The sequence below is a fragment of the Elaeis guineensis genome, chromosome 4, assembly GCF_000442705.2.
Source record: "Elaeis guineensis isolate ETL-2024a chromosome 4, EG11, whole genome shotgun sequence".
Classification (NCBI taxonomy): Eukaryota; Viridiplantae; Streptophyta; class Magnoliopsida; order Arecales; family Arecaceae; genus Elaeis; species Elaeis guineensis.
Window position 1 is genome coordinate 17586333 of NC_025996.2, and position 21740 is coordinate 17608072.

A 21740-nucleotide genomic window follows, 5' to 3' on the forward strand; every position below is an offset into this window, starting at 1 on the left:
TTATGTTCCAGTTTTTCAAGTAGTCAAAAATCCCAGAATATTGATTCTGCAAGCAGTGGCAATATATACTACATAGGATATATGAGTATCATGCCAAGTTGCTGAACAAATAACACACTACGTAGACAGGGAGCTGGTACATATTTAAATTTCCTCCCTTTTTTTGATTTCTAGCTTTCAACTGTGTATCATGGACAACTGAAGGGTTGGTAAATGCAAAGTCCTGCAAAGGACTTATTGTGAAGTAAAGCACTATTTGGTTTAAGTCATTTTACCTGCTCTCTTTAATGCAACTGTGTACAAATAAAGCCATAAAATTTAATCTGCACCAACTTATTACCTTTGTGGTGGCATGATATGTTAAATCTCCCTCTCATTGACTTGTGCAGGGGAGTTGGTTTTGATTCCGGTTGGATGCCTCCATGGCCAAATCAACGAATGGATGGTGCTGGTACTTCTGGTGCAATCAGATCAGTTGGGCTTAGTGGAGTCCAGATGATGGTGAGGCAGCTGACATCCGTCGGTGAGAACTATGGTCATGGTTCATTAGATGATGCTGCTTGGAACTTGTGGCCTAATCAGCATGCCTCAGGCTCCTCCGTCCCTCCATCCTCCCCACTTAGGTATACTACAAATACTGATGGCCTGCGGTTTAGAAACATTTCAAACCCCGTAAATGGAAACATGTCGGAGATACTCACTATGGTAGATCGAGTTCGAGAAGTTTTGCCCCATGTACCTGATGAACTAATTATTCAGGTATACTTCAATTTGATGTTACTTGTGATTAGCCAATCAAAGACTGACATTGTCAAATGCTTCACTTTTCTTGCAGGATTTATTACGAACCAACAACATCAACATTACTGTGAATAATCTTCTTCTACTTCAGTAATAATCAAATCATTCCCAGTATGTATATATTCTTCTTATTAACATATAAGGTGTCTGCGAGAATTGTACGTTAGAAACAAATGAGATAGGTGAATTATGGGTGTTGAAGACTCCGGTTTGCTCTGTTGAATTTATTCATGACTGTTCACTCCCGTTAACACCTGGTTGATCTTGTTTCAGGTCAATGTATAGAAATTCCATGCCAAATAATTTATGAGAACTTGCATCTGATATCAATAAGTTGTGCAAGATCATTGTTTGTAATTCTCCATTGTTACTTGAGAACGTGTCCCGACTGTGTTTGTTGATATAATTGACGAGAAAGATTTAGAGTAACATGTGGTCCATGCAGGCTGAAAGCAAGCAGGCCAGGCCCATCAGCAGGACTACGTGTAATCTTCCTGAAGCTGTGCCAAATGCCGCCAGCTAGGTACAGAACCGTTGCCTTTCCACCATCAGGGTGAAGGAAGGGATTTATTTATTTATTTATTTTTTCCTTGGCTTTATGGGGGTTTTCCCGTGCCTATCCGCTAATTTGGTTGAGGTACCATTTTGTGCGGGTCATTTTTTTGCAGGCTCCAGTCTAACCTTTTCTATCTCGATCCAATTTTATCAGCGTCACCGAAAAGATGCTTTAGGTACTGTTTAAATGGTGGAAACGAAATAAAAATTGCTATCAAGACCCATTTATTGATTTTTATTGCACCAGCATCTACTGTGAGTATGAAGTTTGGAAGCGTGTTTGGTTCTTTAGTACTCCGAAGCCCTTGTCATTCTGCTCTGTGCTGCATAGGGGAGAAGATTTCATGAGGAGGACCGTGAATGTGACCTTAAAAACTATGGATCAAGGGCAGAACCCGCAGAAAAAGAAAGAAAGAACGTAAAAGCGCTTACAGTAACGGAATTACAGAGGAAAAAACCTTTCTGTTCTCTGGCTTAGGATGGCCACTAGAAGGGACTCGAGATGGTGGTAGTTGGAGCACGTATGATAGGGTTTCGAGTCTTGTAATAGTCTAATGGATTATTCTTTTCACATCTTGTTAGGACGTGCGTGGATGAACTCCGTGGGACCGGGCGGGAGAGGGTGGAAACAAAAGTGCGGAGAAGAAACGGGGAAGGAGAAGGACAAGAGAGAGAGCCCACGGTGTCGGCCCTGCCCGGTTCCACTTAAAAGCTATAGAGAGGTTATATTTCCGTCCAGTGCAAGCGTGACGCCCGCACGCCCTTTTTCCCCGTCTTGTTACCTCTGCCTTTCTCTTTGACGCGGCTGGGCCTCTAACTGTAGTGCGTTTAGCGGGGCAATGTGCCGGGATTTTGAAAGCGCTGGTCCTGTGATTAAGCGATTTCCTGAGTAGGGGGGTGTGCGGTGGTACGGAGGTGTTCAGAAAAAAATTTTTGTGCATCGGACGGTATAAAAAATTTGACATAAAATATATTATTTTATATAATTGATCCGCATAATTTTTACTTTTTAATACATATTTAATACGTATAATTTTATATTTTTATTGAAAAATTTTAAATAATCAAAATATTTTTATTTTTTAAAAAAAATTATAACATCCTATGGCATATTATGATATCCTACATTAGAAAGTGGTTGGACAAAAATATCCAATCCTGATCTATATTATAACATCCTGAATCATATTATAATATCTTACATGCAGAAAATCATAATTTGACATGGAATATCATTATATGCCATAGGATGTTATAATTTTTTGAACCATATTATGATATTCTACATATAAAAAATCATAATATGTCACAGGATGTCATAATTTTTTTCAAAAAATAAAAATATTTTCATCATATAAAATTTTTAAATAAAAAAATCGAACTATAGACATTAAATGTACGTTGAAAAGCAATGACTACGTGAATCAATAATATAAAATGGTGTACTCTACGTCGGATTTTTTGTACCACCGACACCGATGATGTACAAAATTTTTCAAAAACTTACATTGTCCTTTTTTATTTTTTCCTCCGTTTCAAAGGGGACTCAAAAATTAAAATTACAAAATGGTACTCATATATATATGCTATATATAATTTTTTTAAAAAAAATAGATTGATTAAATAAATATAAAATAAAAATATCTATGAGCATTAGTAATTAAGATATCAACAAATTTAGGAACATTTAAAAGGGATAGCACCCTGTTACCTCCGGTCTCAGCCAAAAAAAAAAAAACATTTAAAGGGGGTAGCATGGATCCAATGTGGCTAGCCATATATGTGTTATCATATAATCTACAATATTATTTGCCTCTTGATAAATTTGTATGTTTTCAAAAATTTATGGCACCATCCTTATTATCCAACAATCATAAACAACTGGTAGCCAATTTCAAGAGGTATAGATTCAAAAACCATATTACAATTGTCAATAAATCATCTTCAAAATTTTTTTTTTGAGTTATCTTTAGAATTTTAATGGCATATGACACACCTTGCAACCCAAAGCTTTGCCTTTTGTGACTATAGTATCAAAAAAAATCTAACTCCATCTGCCACAATCAAAATTTCACTAGTGCTTCTTATAACAAAACTAGCTTCACCACATTCACCTCCATCCAAGATATTAATAATAAAATTAATCTTGAGAAAACTCGAAGATGATGGCTCCTAAGTAAAATAAATTCTTTAAGTGGGATGTAGAACCAGGCGCCATAGCTTTTCCCAACCATCCAGGAATCTTTTTGGATGGTAACACTAATGTATTCACACGATGGGTATATACTCTTATTAAAATCATTTTGCATTGCCGAGCAATATTTAAAAAAATATGATCAATCCTTGCATCCCAAATTTAATATGCTACTTACAAGCCATTAAAACCACCTCTGATCGCTGGCCATCTTTATTTGATCTTTCTATGATTATATGAAAATCATCTAAAAAAAGTGCAAAGATGGTTGAAGCATTAGAAATTGGGGTCATGCAACAAATATGAGTAGCCAAACTGCAATACAAAATAATATAAGCAGTGGATTCCTTCAAATCACGATAGAGATCATGGTGATTGGGAATGTGTAAACCATGCTAATGTAAAATGCCCTGATACGAAAGCCGATTATATGCTAATTTCCATATAAACAAAGCAACTCTAGGATAAAACATCAAACCGCCAAATCCAATCGATATCTCTGGATAATGAAGGTTCAGATGTGAAATACTTATAAAGATCGGCAGCTCTAACCAATGGCCTAGCCGAAGAGCCCCATCCTAACCAATCAGTATTATCTTCTCCCACAGAAGGGAGAAAAATGACTCGAAAAAAAAAAAACTGATGTATTATTGAGACAGTCTAACCATTCACATCGAGCAATAAAAGATCATTCATCTTAAGACTTTGCATTGATACAGAATCAACAAAAGTAGGCTGATGTCCAACGGAAACATAAGAGATCCAAGGATCCCAAGCATGCCAATAAATGTTATATTGCCCCCCAATCCATCTAAAATTAGTTAGAATCAATATAGCAAAAGAATACTTCTTCTAGATAGATGAACTATCATTTGCACACACTGGGACAAACATAAAAGCTTCGAAGCTACGTATATTTCCGAAGCTGCTCTTGCAAGTCAACTTATAGTCCCGTTGAGAAATCATATGATGCAATGAACGAATGTCTTCACAAGTTGGTCCTCTAGATACTTAACGTTTACCAAAAGATTTTGCATGTACCATAGTGGTTAGTGGCTTGTGGTGCATGGTTCATGGCATGAAACTCAAGTGGAAGCAAAGGCTAGCCGGCTTCCATCAATTGTTTTACACTAATCTTAAATTCCATTTTTGTTTGGGTGCAAGATATGTCATGGCTTGATTTGGAAGTGTGGATTACAATAATCAATTGAAATATTTTCTATCGTTCATATAATAATGAAAGGATTAGTTACATAAAAGGATTAGTTACATAAAAAAATTTTAGTTTCTAGTTTTAGGGGATGTGTATCCCGTGGACGAAGATAGGCATTCTATCCAGAGACGTGTATCCTTTTGGTACACCTCCTTTTTCTAAATAAATATAAAAACCTAGAAAGCAATTGTAAAACGTGATTGATCGATCATATGTAATCACCCCCATAGATTGCTACACCTAACGCGCCCAGGACCACTAGTTCCTATCCAACGGTCCCCATGAATGGCATCTCAGGGTACGATTCAGGCGGGCCGTTGGATTCTTGTTCCTCGCGCTTTGGCGCGAATCCGCATCACGGGGCGATTCGGAGCGGAATCGGTGATCCTCGTCAACGAGTCCCGAAACAGAACGGTAGCGCAAGTGGAGACGGAAAGCAAGCCTTGCAATAACGAGTTCGTCCCAATCTCTCTCGGTTTTTTGGGGGGACTCCAAGACTTGGAGAACGAGTTCTTCTTCCCTTGTTTTATATATATATTATACTTATCTCTCTTTATATATCGTTGGGTCTAAGTTCTCTGACCACCTACTCCACGCGAGCTCTCTCTCTCTCTTCATCTTGTTGCTTTCTAGGGTTCTTTTCTTTTTCATCAGGGTACAAACAACTTCTTCTGATTTCTTTTCTTGCGCTTCTTGATCGATCGATTGATTAGAATTCTTTCTTAGTTATTTAATTTGCCTTGTCTCGCAAGCTCTAAATCTAATCTCAGAAGTTTGTTCTTCTTCCGGAATCGTTTTCCTTAAATAGGTTTGGTTTTTGGTTCGCTCCTTCTGGGTTTGATCAAAGTCTTGTTTTTTTTTTTTTGATCGAAGTCTTGTTTAAGGTTTTCATCTTTGTAAATATTATACTTTATTGTTTTGTTTTTGGAGGGGTTAGGATTCGGTTATCGCAAAAGAGATGGCGAATACTTCTTTCAAGGAGCAGCATGACTTTGGTGAGCAATTCCTTTCGGTATTTTGTATATCTATGAGGAGCCTCTGTTTTTGGGGGTTTTCGTTTGCTTTATATGATGCATGATTGAATATGTTTTTTTCTCTGGATTCTCTGGTTTTTGTTTTTGTTTGCAGCTAAGAGAAAGGCGGAGGCAGCGAGGATCAGGCAGAAGTATCCAGATAGGGTTCCGGTGAATATTATTGATTTTCTGACTGTTGTTCCCCGTAATTTCTTTGTTTAATTTGCGATGCTTATATTTCTGGGTTCCATGAGGAAGTTTATTTTAATTCGAAGGGACCCGAAATTTTCCTATCTGTTATCTTGGGGGAATTTCTGGGTTCCATGAGGAAGTTTATTTTAATTCGAAGGGACCCGAAATTTTCCTATCTGTTATCTTGGGGGAATGTTTCTTGTTGAATAGAATTGATTTATCTTCTAGTTTATAAGGTTGGAACCTGAAAGATCGCGGGTTCTTAATTGGAGTGGAGCATGCGCCCTTCCTGATTGGTCTGACCCTTTATACTTTGATTTTAGTTTTAAGCTCACCCCAGTTGGGTGCAATTTCCTTAAATCAATTTTTGTTTTGGCCCATTTAATTAAAGTTTGACCTTTTACTTAATTTAGGTCTTTCATGGGATTAGACCCTTCTCATATTTTTGTTTACATCAGATCTTGATTTATTAGGGTTCAGGCATATTTCAATAAGGTTGACGAGGATCTACAAATGTCATTCTACGTACTTGGACTCAAGCCAACACGCTAAGCTTTGCCATGTTAATTTGCATTCCTTCTCATCATGATGTATGATCTCGAATTTATCTGACCCATTTCAGGCTCATTGATACAAATTCATCAAGGCAGGAAGTTTAGAAGGCTTTTAGGCTTGGTCATTGAAAACCCATACAATTTGGTGCTTTTCCGAACCGAACAGCTTAAGTAACCTTCTTTTAAAGAGAACAGCGTAAGTAAACCTGAGTCATATTTCTTCTGGATTCAACTCTTTTCCCCTTTCTAAAGTCGACAGGTTAAAACCTTTTGACATCGAATGGTCTGTCACCTTTTAAGAGAGGTTCAGTATTTGCAAGAGAATTTGTAGGACAGAATTCAATTATGTTTCACAGTATGAGACCAAGTCAATTACTGAAGTCCTGTCTCTCATTTTATAATCCTTTTTTTTTTTTCCTTTCGACTGTGCTAAGTATTGAAATGCTGCAAGTCTGCACCATATTAGGTTCGCAGATGTGAACCAAACCAAAACCATCCGCTTTGAATTACTTAGAATGATTGCAATGGGTTGCTTCTCCTCTCTTTTCTAGGATTCCTGTGATGCTGCCTTCAGTGTTTGGTAATGTCCAAATTTTCTCTTTATATAGGCATTCTAGGCTGATGTAAAAGGACCTATGCACCAAGCAAACCTGATTTTGAACAGAACCTGGTTTTTTAAAAGCTTCTGATCATAATGTCATATACAGTCTCTGCAGAACCACAAATACGAGAATTTTTTTTTTTATAAGTCTCGAATAATTTAACATGCTGGTTCCCTGATCAAGTGGATCTTTTTATATAAGATGGGTTAGACTCATAGCTGTTCATGAGAGGACTAAGGTTCAACGTGAACTTGAAGCTCTTACACATATAAACCCTTCATTGTTTCAGGCCTGTAAAATCTCAGCTTATTGGTGTGGTCAGTATGGACTGTTGGTACACAATCTGCACGGTTGGTACGGACCGATTCAAGAGAGATCCCGTGTCCCACACCCATACCAGTACTGTTGTTAAACCCTTGGATGGATGAGTTATGGTGCATGAGCACCAAGCATACTGGAGATCGTGCATCACATTAATTTTCTTAAAACAATAGGAGCTACAAGCTTAGGGGTTTAGGAACCGACAGAGTTTGTTGACGAATCCAGTTTCTTCTGGTGAATAATTTTATTTTCAAGTTTCTGGGGGATCTGAGAAAGCTGACTAACCTGGTGTACAGTCTTGAACTTTCTTTGGTGAAAACAATATGAACTTGAGCATAACAGATGTTAATATTATTAGGCGAATGCTTTATTTAACAAATAAGGGATGAATGGTTCAGCGTCAAAGGAATTGTATCCTTCTTGACTTGTCATGAAGGATTGATAGTGGAGTGAAGTTATTCTAATTTTTAGAAAGTCATTTGACAGACCTTTTGTAATTTTGTTAATCATTGATGTTGTTCTATACATTGTTCTGGTTTAAGAAAGATGATGCAAATGGTCAGGCTTAGTTTATGTTTTTTACGTGTCAGTTAAATAGCTCAGTCTGCTTTTGATGAGGTGTGATAACTTAAAGTCTGTCAGAGGTACTGTGTTATAAAATTGTTGATTTCTCCTAGCTTGACTATTTAACCCACGGTTATTTCTTGCATTTGCCTCTTTCATGCAGTTCTGAAGTTTCTAATGTTACATATTTTTATTGTGAATTGTGGAGCTGATACTTCTCATTTTAATAGGTGATCGTAGAGAAGGCAGCAAGGAGTGACATACCTAGCATTGACAAGAAAAAGTAAGCACCTTACATAATTAATGGTATTCTTTAGTCGACTATTCAATGTTCCAAACTTATGATGCCCCTTGGGTACTTGAGCAAATTGCTATCTTCTCAAACCAGATTATAGAGATTTAGCATAAAGAGCACTATCGTCATTCACTATTCCATTTGCATCAGGGAACTCATTTTCTGTCTTTTCCTAGTTAAATGAATGTTTTAGGTTTGTTGTCAAGTTCTGAAAAGTGTGAATATTCAAACGCACATAAAAATGAATGCAGGTATTTGGTCCCGTCAGACTTGACTCTTGGGCAGTTTGCCTATGTTATTCGCAAGAGAATTGATCTGAGCGCAGAGAAGGCCATCTTTATGTTCGTGGATAATGTGCTTCCACCTACTGGTACGTAAGCATACTCCAGTCTTCTAATTTTCATTCTTGTTTGGTAAATAATTCATCTAGTTCACCATTCACATCAAGGAGACAATCTGACAAAACTTAATGTTGTATTGATTGTTCCAGGTGCTTTGATGTCCAATTTATATGAGGACAAGAAGGACGAAGATGGGTTCCTCTACTTCATCTACAGTGGAGAAAACACTTTCGGGGGTCAAAATATGCATTAGTTCATCACTCCTCAATGCCATTTTCATAACCTTTTTTTAGCTTTTTAGTTTCTGTTAATAGCATTATGGTTCTATGCGGAACGCTTCCACCCGTGATAAAATGTACAGTCTTCCTTCTGTATAGGATTTCATGTGGTGGTTCTCTCCAGAAGGTCCTTTTAGTTGCTTATCAATAATTGTTCTTAATAGACTCCTTTTCTGCTGGGTGTTGTATTTGTGTGCTCGTGAGGTTAAAATTTTGGAGTAGCAAGAAATCTATGGGCAACACGCAGAGTATCTAAAGCCTGCATGCTTGTTTTTTGGGAACACATGACTAACGAAAGAAACTTAATAATCTGACCGTCCTTCGCATTTAAACCGTCGAAGAAATGTTTTCACAAGTTTTGCCGTGGCACTCAAGCTACCGGCTAGCCATGCTGGGATGACGGCATTTGTAAGACTAGCATTTTGTGCATGCAATGAATGGGAAACTGAAAATGAAAGATGGTACTTGTTGGATGGTTGTAATCCCACTTTTGCTGTTTTGCACACGATGGTTCATGAACTGTTGCAATTCTACCGGGCACATTTTTGTTTGGTATCTTTTTTTTTTTTTTAATCATTTTTTATTTTTAAATTATTTTTTTTATAATATCAAATCATTCATACAAACCATATGTGAATATATTCAAAAGAATCATGCAGTATTCAAGATATGTCTAATGGTGAGATCTGTGCATAATCATTTTCGATGGCTATTTGATTTACTTTCAAGATCTGTTTAATAATGAGATTTGTGCATAATCATCCTTGATGGCTATATGATTCCCTTTCAAGGTCTACCGAGCATCCGCAACCAATCTGGAGTTAGGCCCATGGATCACGAATCTGGTGCACCTCTGAAGACAGATACTCTCATCAAAGTTGATCTTAAGATATTTTGAAGGATTCGAAGGTCAAATTATCATCCATCTTGAAAGGTTTGAGAAGGCCTCAGTTGGATCATCGGCTTGGGCAATCGATTGGTGGTTTGGGCAATCCATTGGTACAGATCTACGAGGAACTAGATCCGTCTAGCTAGTGGGTACAGAAAGAGGGTATGCTCCATTCTCTCCTCTTTCACGTCGTAACAAGGGCAGACTAATTGGACATCTATGCCTCTCCTCAAGAAGGCCTTGGTCAGAAGCCGTCTCCGAGCCACCTTCTATAAAAAAACGCTCACCCCTGGGTGCATCCCAAACTTCTAGATTCACCCGTCATCTAGGTGTTTGGTAGGTTTCGACTGATATAATCGATGGAGGTTAGTCGTGACTAGCCTTGCGGTGCAAGGTCTCCAAACCATGATATTCGGATTGCGATGAAGGGGAATCGCTAGGGATAGCAATCGTTTGCCCATCATCTCCTCAAAAAGATGGGTCACTACTACCGGATCCCAGCCTCTGCTATCAATATAGAGAAGGTCATGTACTCTCATTAAGTCAGTCATCTGGGTGCTAATGAATATCAACCACCAAGTCAAGGGCATGTACGCAACCCAAAGATTAAACATGATACTTACAGAACGACTATCCCCCACCAACCACTTTGTAAGCATGCACGCAGATCTTCCTTCACAAAACAGAGGCACTCCAACTAACCTAAATCTCATTGCCAGTCGACCACGCTTCATACTTTGCCCTTATCATTATACTCCACATGAACTCAAGGTCGAGCAAAAACCTGATGGTATGTTGTGCAATGAGAACCTCATATCTTGTAACCAAGGACTAGATGCCGAAGCCACCTCTCTAGGAGCTGGCACACCACATCCTGGGCCACAAGATGCAAGCCACCACCATGACTAGGGTGTGATTCCCACAAGAAGCACCAAAACTGCTGCTCAAGCTTCAGCACTGATCTTAGATAAGATCGAGTTTGATAGAAGATAGACAAGTATGGAATGAAGAATCAACCTTGCCAGGATGACCTTGTCCATCATCAAGAGGGCTCGAGCTTGTCAGTCCTCCAGCTGCTCTCGGACCACCTGCTCCATCCCCTCATACTTAGCCTCCTCAATCTACCACCAGAGATCAAAACTCACAGATACCGCAGATGCCTAATCCATCTTGTAATTAAGGACCAGATGTCAAGGCCACCCTCCCCCAATGGCTGGCATATCACATGCTAGACCAAAAAATGTACGATCCCTAAAAGAAGCGTCGAAACTACTCAAGCTTCACCATCGATCTTGGGCAAAATCGAGTTCGATAGAAGATAGATGGGTATGGAACTAAGAATCAACCTCATCAGGATGATCATACCCATTATCGAGAGGGCTGAGCTTGTGAGCCCTCTAGCTGCTCCCTGCTCCAACCCCTCACACTCAACCTCCTCAACCTGCGATTAGAGACGTCGCCAGCCTGCACCGGCGTCAATACTCTTCCAAAAGTTTTTGGACCGACGCAACTACTCATATGTTAGACGGTCGTAATCTGATTTAGTCAGGGGGGAAAAATAAAACAAATCAGTTTTTGGCGGAACGTCCTGGTTTTTAATGCATTTTCCCGCTAGCGTTGTTAAACCTCGCCCCCAGTTGGGGGCCTTTGGGCTTAGACCCGTTTAGCTTCAGTTCTGTCTAGCGACGTGGACCTTTTTGTTTTTCAAGACACTATGTGGGACTATTCTCTATAACGATACCCCCAATCCAAGCCAGACAAGCGATTGATCATAAAGCTGGGATTGAAATTGTACCATCCGAACCAGGATTTCATGCGCAATCTGGGGTGACTTTATTATTATTATTTTTTTGGGTTTCGCCTAGCCTCTGGGCGCTTCAGTCTTTTTCAGTTTTGCCTAGGCGCTGCGATACTACCAAGCAGAAATATCAAACCTGCCGCCAAAATCTCCGAATCCATCTAGCAATGCCTGAGAATTGCCACGTTATCTGGTGCTTTCCCTGTAAACATAAAACCCATCTTATTCATTTTGGGTACTTTTTTTTTATAAAAAATAATGGGCTGTGCAGAAGTGGTTTCCCAAGCTTTTTGGCGCCCAGGCCTCCCCCCGCGCTTTTTTTTCCCTTTGTACGTGTGCGCGTGTGCTCGCGCAAGCATCAGCAGGCTTTACCCGTCGACTAATCCGGTACTTCAAAAAAATTGTTACCCTAAGCATAGTTACAATATTCTATAAATTATTTAAGAAATTGAATTATTCTTGATTTTTCTTGATCAAATGATTTTCCAAATTATCTTCCAAAGATGAATTGGTCCAAAATTATTCAATTATTATTGAATTATATACCAATTTTATGATTTATTCATGAATTGTTTATGACTAATTTCATAAATTTTTATGCGTTGCAGACCAATGATGCCATATATATAGTTGTTAGTGATGGTGTTTTTATGCTATCATTTAATACTTCTACCTCTTCTATTCTTATTTTTAAATAAATAAATTTATAAATATTTAAAATTTTAATTTTTATTATTTAATTTAGCTATTTTTAAATTTATTAGATTTTTAATGTTATTCATAAATCTAGAGCTTAGGATTAGACCTACTTATCGGGTGGGCCGGGTCGAACTCAACTCAAAGAAAGACAGTAATTTTTTAGATCGAGCTCTGATCTGGCCCGACTTTCGGACCTTCTTTTCAGACCTAGACCTACTATATATTAGATTTCGAGCTTTCGAGCCGGACCTCAGGCTTTTTTTTTTATTTCATTTAGTTTGTTGGACATTGGAATAAGAGAAAACTTGGGCCAACAGTTTTTGTATTAACCTAATATTTTTCTCTTTATTTTGTTGTCCGAGTCATCATGTCTTTTATATTTTTAGACCTTTATTTTTTATATTGAAAAGCAAAATAAGAGCAAAAATAAGACTTAGAAAATGTAGTATCTGTTCTAATAAGGATTATTGAAATCATTAAATTCTAAATCTTCTTCATAGTCTCAAAAAAATTTATAATAGTTGAAATTAGCCATATAATTTGGCAAGCAAACCTCTAGTGTGGTCTAAGAAAAAAATCTAAATTCTTGTGAAAAATAAGTAACCTTTAATATGTCACATATAAATCAAAGTACCACGTACTAGAAGATTCAAAGTGACGGTTCAATAAAATAATTTGATATCCAAATCTCTAAATCAAAGTCCATCGTAGCAATGTTAATTGGCACATGATTTTCCAAATAGATTCTCAAGAAAGAAGGTCACGGACTCATCTATTAACTATTCGGTTGGTTAATTGGCACATGATTCTCAAGAGCAATCTTAATGTTTTGGGATCAAAATATTTAATCATAATTACCTATTAGAGTCGACATCATTAGGTGAGAGAAGGTGGAGATGTGAGAAGGATGCCGGAGCCCAGGAGGTAGAGAGGAGGTGAGAAGAGGAAGAGGCATGGAGGCACGAGGAGGCAGCATGACAGCAGAGAGAAAAACCCTAGCTCTAGTCTGGTTAGGAAGAGCCAAGCACGTCGAGAAAAATGGGATGATTGAGGAGAAGATGGGGAAGTCGGGGAAAGAGGGGAGCACATCTGATGAAAAGATGATGGAATGAGGGGATGCTCTAGGCATTTCACAATGAAATCGGCAATGAAAGTGGGGAGGCAGTGCTCAGGTGCAAGGCGATAGTCGATTGAGGGCAATGATGATGGCATGGAGCTTGACGATGAGGCGGAGGCAGTAGTTGGACTAGGTGCAAGAGTTGGCCTCCATGAAAGTAGTAGAAAACTAAGAGCTTGGGGTCGTCAGTGAGGAGGCAGTGGTAGGGTTTGTAGAGGCGAAGGTGAAGATCATGGCCTCGTGGGTGGTGTTGAACTAGATAGGATATCCTTTCGGTCTTATACTCAACAGTGCCGGCATCACGAACAGGGATAAAGTGTCAAACTGGGTTGGGTATTCTTTCAGTCTTCCACTCAACGATGTTGGCATCACGGATTGGGACAAGATGGCTGGAGTTGGAGAATCGAGAATTAAGATTGGAAGAGTCAGGAAGAAGAGAAATAATGATCAGGTTACGGTCCTTACGGACTTATAGGTGGCCTATAGGTATTTAGAAATTGAAATTTGGATTGAATATGGGTTTGGATTAGGTCAACATAAATCCGAGCCCACCCTTACCCGTTGGGTCGAAAATCATAGCTCAAGCCCATTTTAAGGATGCCGGGCTCGGGCAGGCTGGATGGGTGGCCCAAGTTTTGAGTATGCTTTAGTTGTCTTGCAATTTAGAGGGAGGTTGTATTTTTTGCTCCAAATAAAAAATTATTTTCCTCCATGCAAATCTACCATTGGATCATCTACCATGCATATCTTAAAGCACTCCAAACTCTACTGTCTGTACGTCTTTATGGATCTCAGTGGTCAGTGGGTGATCCAAATGTAGATTTGAAGGGAGGTGAATCCTGAACCCTTGCGATTCACACCGTTTGTATGGGCTGAAGTAATTGCATCCATGGCCCGATGGCTAGCAGAAAATTCATTCTCTCGCATGCGGCGGGGCCAATTGCCATCCTTTTAAAATGGCATTTATTACCAACTATTAAAAAAAAAAAGAAAAAAAAGAAACATATGGCCCCGATCTTTTATCTCTTTTTGCTTTCGCTGATAAAGATGTGATGAGGGAAAATGAAGGCCATCTAACATCCCTCTTCCCCTCATTGAACATGTTTGCCACCGATCACTTGTCCCAAGCGGGAGCCAAGGAGTACGTACGTACGTTTGTTCATCCCAGGTGGCAGTCAAATCCGTGCGGACGAGAGAGAGAGAGAGAGAGAGAGAGAGAGAGAGAGGAATGGCTCCGTCCAGACAACGGAGCCAAGGGAGGCGACCCGCCCGCCGGGACGCGCGCTCCCATGCAAGCGCTTTACCCGGCACGGTCCGAGTCAATCCGACTCGGCTCGAATCCCGAACAACCCATCTCGGTAGCGCCTCCGGTCCGGTTCCCGGCGCCGTCGATTGCGAACGCGTGGGCCATTCCGTCTCGGTGAGACATGCGAGGGGTCCCACCAACTCCACCCAGACACCCACACTCCTTATCTGGGACCCACATATAATCGTCCACGTGGCAGACGGTGGAGCTGCTAAGTTGCTAACGGGAGGCCCTTTCCCTCCCTCAAGGGGCGCGCGCATGCGGCGGCCGGCTCGTGGCCCCAGAACGATGCGGCAATCGCTTCGCTCACTCTCGTGCTGCACCGCCACCCACAGAGTGCAACCACTGTGGATGACCGCCACGTCATCCATCATGAAAACGGACGGCTTTTATTCATTCTGAAAATATGACCAGAGGGCTTCCGGCCGATACACGCATCATCGAGGTGAAGAAGAGTTGCCCGTCTTCGAAATAGATGACGTGGTACAGTTCTATACTATAATTTACGAATGGTGGGGCTCACGTCGGGGCCGACATGCGTTGTACTTGGAGGGAGGGAACGGATGTTAGTGTGTGATTGAAGGAATGCTTGCTCCGTCCGTTTTGTATATTAAGTACATACACACACGCACGCACGCACGCACGCACTTCGAGTCACCCTATTTGTCGTCACGCCTCTCCCAATCTCTCTTTTAGCTTCGAGCCTAAGTCTTCTCCGTTGGATCTTCTTCCATTACCAACTCAATCTCCAATCTAGTTCTTAATTTGCTGCACTTGTATTGACTATAATATGACGAGAATATGTCAAGATTAGAAGAAATATATGAAATAGCAAAAAGAGTTTTGGATACTACAATCGTAAGCCTTCACACATTTGAAAAGGGTTTTATGTGTTTTATTTTTTTTAAGAAAAAGTTGAAGAGGGTGAGATAGGGTCCCACGTTTTAGTGGCCATTTGTCTCCATGGAGTCCATGGTCAAACAGAATGCTACTTTTTCCTTCTTGGTACTGTCTCGGTCCCACATTTGAGGCCACGCAATTTGACTCCGGATGAAACACCTTAGATTGAAGATGTACCATCAGAGTTAATCAAGTAGCAGCATCCTCTTCATACAATACAAGGAGGCTAGTTGCTATTATGGATAAGGACTCCATCCGTCATGTAAGATATTATCTGTTTTGACTCATGCACCTCACGATTTTGCTGTTTAAAAAATGTCTCCTTATAAGCACGAGAACCACATCAGAGTCCTCCAATCAAAAAGAACTCTGATGTGTACAGTCCGAAAAGTCCCACAGTCAGTCCAGGTGGATTTCGATCTCAAAGTCCGTCTTGTGAGGTATTGTCCACTCTGTCCCATGCGCTTTACTGCTTTGTCTTTTAAATGGATCTCATATGGAAAAAAAATTTTCCTTCTTATAAGCACAAATTTTTCTTGACACAACTGATGTGGGACTATTGGTACCCTCCATATTATTAGAACCACAACAGTCATCCCCAAGACAATGCAGAGTAATTATTTGCAAGTTTCTTAAGAAAAAAGAAGTTTTTAGTTGGAAGTTATAAGTGGAATACATGAGCCCAAGTTGACTGATCCTATGCCCTATAATTACATAAATATTATTATATATATAATTTTGGATAATATTTATGTCACGCTCCCGACCCGAGATTGTGAATCGAGGGTCGCGGCAACCGCCGCATACTTATGAAGAACTCTCTCCATAAGCATGCAAGGCATCTCATCAAGATATCAATGCATCACAGTGGAATAAATTCAAATAATTATTATTCAACCTTAATTCAAGTAATTAAATCAAATGTCTTACATCCAATAAAATTTTACTAACAATAAAACAATAGGTCTAAGTTCAATGAAGTTGACAATGCTAAATCTCGCCTCTAAAAGCTCTGTCCCAATATTTCTTCCCACGCTCGAAATTAATTATCTAAATCTGAAAAATAGAAAGAAAGGTAATGAGCTAGACAGCCCAGTAAGTAACAAGTATCTCTACCAGATATTTCAGATATTATCTAATTTTCAAGAATAATGCTGCAAATAAACATAAGGATATATTTCATGCTGATTTAATACAAATCAAATATTTTCAAATATTCATATATAATATAATCATAAATCCGATTCGATTCAAAACACTCGTAACTCAACAGCCTTGACTATGACCAACGTTTAACCCCCATTGGCGGGGTCCACAGAATACCAGCGCACAACCCCCACTGGCAGGGTCCACAAATACCAGCGCACAACCCCCACTGGCAGGGTCCACAAACACCAGCGCACAACCCCCACTGGCAGGGTCCACCGAGTACCAACGTATAATCCCCATTGGCGGGGCCCACTGAAACATAGTTAGGCTGAGAGCATAAATCCGATTTGTATCAAAACACTTTGTATCATAATATATCATAATTTTTTCACTGAACTTGTGCATAAATCGATATACCATAACATTTCAAAAGCACTTTTCTTTCAAAACATAATTTCATAAATCATGCATAATTTCAAAGAATAATTATTTATTTTCAGAATAAATATGGAATATCTCGAGAAGATGATTCATTACTTACCTTTCACGGAGCACTGAATGAACAGATCGACTAACTTCTAGGAGATTCTTCCGTGCCTATTATCCAAAATTATATTTTTACATTAATTTTAATTCAAAATTAAATCTAACAAATCCCAAAATCAAAATCTCACTTAAAATCAGACTCTTCCCTAAACTCGATCAAGATCATCAATGAAGCCTTCCACTTCGCTAATCCTAGAGGAATAACTTTAGAGAGAGAAATCCATCAAGAGAGAGAAACAACCTAGAGAGAGAAAATTCTAGAGAGAGAAAGTAGAGAGAGAAAGTCCAATTTCAGAGAGAGAAAGTAAGGGTTCAGACCGAAAGAAGTAAGAGGAGAGAGAGAAACTCTCTCTCTTATCTTTTTTTTTTATTTATTTATTTATTTATATATATATAAGTATATATATATTGTTATTATTATTATTATTATATTTATTTTCTTTTCTTTTCTTTTTCTCTTTTTTTTTCTTCTTTTTCTTCTTTTTCTTTTCTTTTCTTTTCTTCTTTTTCTTCTTTTCTTTTCTTTTTTTCTTTTCTTTTCTTTTTCTTCTTCTTCTTCTCGGCTCTTCCCGCGCCGGAACAGGGGACCGGCGTCCCCTCCTTTTGTTGGGCCGTTCAGGCCACGACCGCCGCGGCGGAGGCCGGCGGCAGACGGGGGCCACTCCCCCGGTCACGGAGGAGCGTGGCCGGCGATCAATTGCGATCGCCGGTGCCGAAAAATTCATGGGAAAGAGACCAAAACAGAGGTCCCTTTCTCCGATCGAAAATTGGCGACTCTCGTCGCCGGCAGCCGCGCACAAGAGCATGGGAGGAAGGAGAAGAAAGAGGGGAAGAAGAAGGAGACTCACCTCGGCCTCCGGTGACCTCGTCGGCGGGCAATCACGACGAGAATCAAAATGGTGTCCGCAGCTCTACTTCGAAAAAATCGGAGAGGAAAAGAGGGGAAAAGGGTCGATGTTGGGTTTCTAGAAAGGAGGAGATCTTCTTATAGAGGACCCTAGGACTCCGAGGGGTCCTAGGATTCTCGATTTTGCCCGGTCTCGCCGGATAAGAAGACTCCTATTGGGAGTCTTCTTCCCGGTTTGAATCTTCTTTTTTTTTTTTTTTTATTTTGGGCTTTGATGGGTTGAATTGGTTTTGGGCTATAACATTCTTCATCCCTAAAAAAAAATTTCGTCTTCGAAATTTTTCATACCTGTCACCATTGTATTGAAAGCCTGTGCATTCTGTTGAGTAAATGCATAAACTCTTCCCTGGATTTTAGAAATCTGTCCACCACCCTTATGTTGTCCTTCATAAGTTCTTTGGCCAACTTGATTTTCTATATTTAGCGGGCAGCTAGAAATTTTATGATCCATCTGACCACATTTGAAACAAGCACCTGTATTCCAATAGCAATCCTTGTCTGCATGATTTTTGCCACATCTGGAGCACGGCTCACCATCAATCTGTTGAGTCTTATTGTCTACTGCTCCCTTAGCTGATCTTTTGATGTTTTTATTATTCTGCCCTTGTGTATCATTTGATTGTGCTCTCTTTCTTTGCCTTCTTTCCCTTTCCATGCGTTCTTCATTGACTTCTCTTTCAATTATCAATGCTTTGTTTACCACATCGGCATAAGTTGTCAATTCATATAGAACCACTTATTTTCGAATCTCAGTTCTCAGTCCCATCTCAAACTTGTGAACACGTTCTTGCTCACCATCCACTAATCTCGGAGCAAATTTTGCTAACTCTGTAAATTTCGCTTCATATTCAGTCACACTCATACCCTTTTGCTTCAGATAAATAAACTCTTGCTCTTTCTGGATCCTTATACTCCGAGAAAAATACTGATCGTAGAATGCAATCCGAAATCTTTTCCAGGTAAGTATTTCACCGTCTTATTCATGCTTGCGCTGTAGTCGCTGACACCAGTTGTATGCTTCTCCTTGTAGTAAATAAGCTGCATATAGAATCTTTTCCTCATCAAGACACTCTTGGACAGTGAAGGCCTTCTCCATCTCCATTATCCAGTTATCAGCCTCCAAAGGTTCAGTAGTCCCCTTGAAAGCTGGAGGAGCAAGCTTTTTAAATTCTGAAATATTGTTCCGTTGTACTGGTTGCTCTCCATATTGTGGTGGTGGATGTTGATGTTGTTGTGTATCTCATTGTATCTGCTGTTGTTCAAACATTTGCTGCTGTATTTGTTGTTGCGCTTATACCATCTTGATTAGGGTCTGCATTAACTGAGCCATATCTGGTTCTTGACGTGCTCTCGAAGCACTCCCATTAGGATCTACGACTCCCTCCTCCTGAGGGGTGCCACTGGTCAGATGGGGAGTGCTACCATCCCGTGGTTGTGATGTCTCTCTTGCAATTCCTTGAGTAGTTCTTGTCATTCTACGGGGAGGCATGGTAACCTTGTAGTAGTAAAACCTTATTAGATTCATTTATCTATTTGTTAGGATGGGTTTATTATGATGCTCATACTCTAACGTCCCAATATTCCTAATGTTTACCCACCTACACTCATACTATGTCAAATTCTGTGTCATAATTTATCCACTTATGCTCTGATACCATATTAATTGTCACACCCCTGACCCGAGATTGTGAATCGAGGGTCGTGACAACCGCCGCATACTTATGAAGAACTCTCTCCATAAGCATGCAAGGCATCTCATCAAGATATCAATGCATCACAGCGAAATAAATTCAAATAATTATTATTCAATCTTAATTCAAGTAATTAAATCAAATGTCTTACATCCAATAAAATTTTACTAACAATAAAATAATAGGTCTAAGTTCAATGAAGTTGACAATGCTAAATCTCGCCTCTAAAAGCTCTGTCCCAATATTTCTTCCCACGCTCGAAATTAATTATCTAAATCTGAAAAATAGAAAGAAAGGTAATGAGCTAGACAGCCCAGTAAGTAACAAGTATCTCTACCAGATATTTCAGATATTATCTAATTTTCAAAAATAATACTGTAAATAAACATAAGAATATATTTCATGCTGATTTAATACAAATCAAATATTTTCAAATATTCATATATAATATAATCATAAATCCGATTCAATTCAAAACACTCGTAACTCAACAGCCTTGACAATGACCAACGTTTAACCCCCATTGGCGGGGTCCACAGAATACCAGCGCACAACCCCCACTGGCAGGGTCCACAAATACCAGCGCACAACCCCCACTGGCAGGGTCCACAAACACCAGCGCACAACCCCCACTGGCAGGGTCCACTGAGTACCAACGTATAATCCTCATTGGCGGGGCCCACTGAAACATAGTTAGATTGAGAGCATAAATCCGATTTGTATCAAAACACTTTGTATCATAATATATCATAATTTTTTTACTGAACTTGTGCATAAATCGATATACCATAACATTTCAAAAGCACTTTTCTTTCAAAACATAATTTCATAAATCATGCATAATTTCAGAGAATAATTATTTATTTTCAGAATAAATATGGAATATCTCGAGAAGATGATTCATTACTTACCTTTCACGGAGCACTGAATGAACAGATCGACTAACTTCTAGGAGATTCTTCCGTGCCTATTATCCAAAATTATATTTTTACATTAATTTTAATTCAAAATTAAATCTAACAAATCCCAAAATCAAAACCTCACTTAAAATCAGACTCTTCCCTAAACTCGATCAAGATCATCAATGAAGCCTTCCACTTCGCTAATCCTAGAGGAATAACTTTAGAGAGAGAGAAATCCATCAAGAGAGAGAAACAACTTAGAGAGAGAAAATTCTAGAGAGGAAAAGTAGAGAGAGAAAGTTCAATTCCAGAGAGAGAAAGTAAGGGTTCAGACTGAAAGAAAAGAGAGGAGAGAGAGAAACTCTCTCTCTTATCATTTTATTATTATTTATTTATTTATTTATATATATATATAAGTATATATATATATATTTTTTGTTATTATTATTATTATTATATTTATTTCTTTTCTTTTCTTTTCTTTTCTTTTTCTCTTTTTTTTCTTCTTTTTCTTCTTTTTCTTTTCTTTTCTTTTCTTCTTTTTCTTTTTCTTCTTTTCTTTTCTTTTTCTTCTTCTTCTTCTTCTCGGCTCTTCCCGCGTCGGAACAGGGGACCGGCATCCCCTCCTTTTGCCGGGCCTTTCAGGCCACGGCCGCCGCGGTGGAGGCCGGCGGCAGACGAGGGCCACTCCTCCGGTCACGGAGGAGCGTGGCCGGCGATCAATTGCAATCGTCGGTGCCGAAAAATTCACGGAAAAGAGACCAAAACAGAGGTCCCTTTCTCCGACTGAAAATCGGCGACTCTCGTCGCCGGCAGCCGCGCACAAGAGCATGGGAGGAAGGAGAAGAAAGAAGGAAAGAAGAAGGAGACTCACCTCGGCCTCCGGTGACCTCGTCGGCGGGCAATCACGACG

The 21740-nt window shown here is 39.4% G+C and overlaps 2 protein-coding genes across 4 annotated transcripts in view; both read left to right on the forward strand.

Annotated features, from left to right (window-relative positions):
- Window positions 1-1158, forward strand: part of LOC105043621 (E3 ubiquitin protein ligase RIN2) — a 33807-nt gene extending 32649 nt beyond the window's left edge. The window contains exons 12-13 of the mRNA XM_010921228.4: window positions 390-759; window positions 836-1158. Coding sequence (XP_010919530.1) covers window positions 390-759; window positions 836-895 — 430 coding nt within the window. The 3' untranslated portion in view covers window positions 896-1158. The remainder of the gene's footprint in view (window positions 1-389; window positions 760-835) is intronic.
- A 4047-nt stretch (window positions 1159-5205) lies between these two features.
- On the forward strand, window positions 5206-9086 carry LOC105043620 (autophagy-related protein 8f). Of its 3 annotated transcripts, none has more exons than XM_010921224.4 (6): window positions 5206-5418; window positions 5701-5758; window positions 5892-5947; window positions 8240-8292; window positions 8556-8674; window positions 8795-9086. In XM_010921224.4, the coding sequence occupies exons 2-6, from the start codon at window positions 5722-5724 to the stop codon at window positions 8896-8898; spliced, it is 369 nt and encodes a 122-aa protein (XP_010919526.1). In that variant the 5' UTR covers window positions 5206-5418; window positions 5701-5721; the 3' UTR covers window positions 8899-9086. The 3 variants fall into 3 exon arrangements, with proteins under 3 accessions (XP_010919526.1, XP_010919527.1, XP_010919528.1); XM_010921225.3 differs by having other exon boundaries at window positions 5247-5418; window positions 5694-5758; XM_010921226.4 differs by having other exon boundaries at window positions 5263-5571.
- The last annotated feature ends 12654 nt before the right edge of the window (window positions 9087-21740 follow it).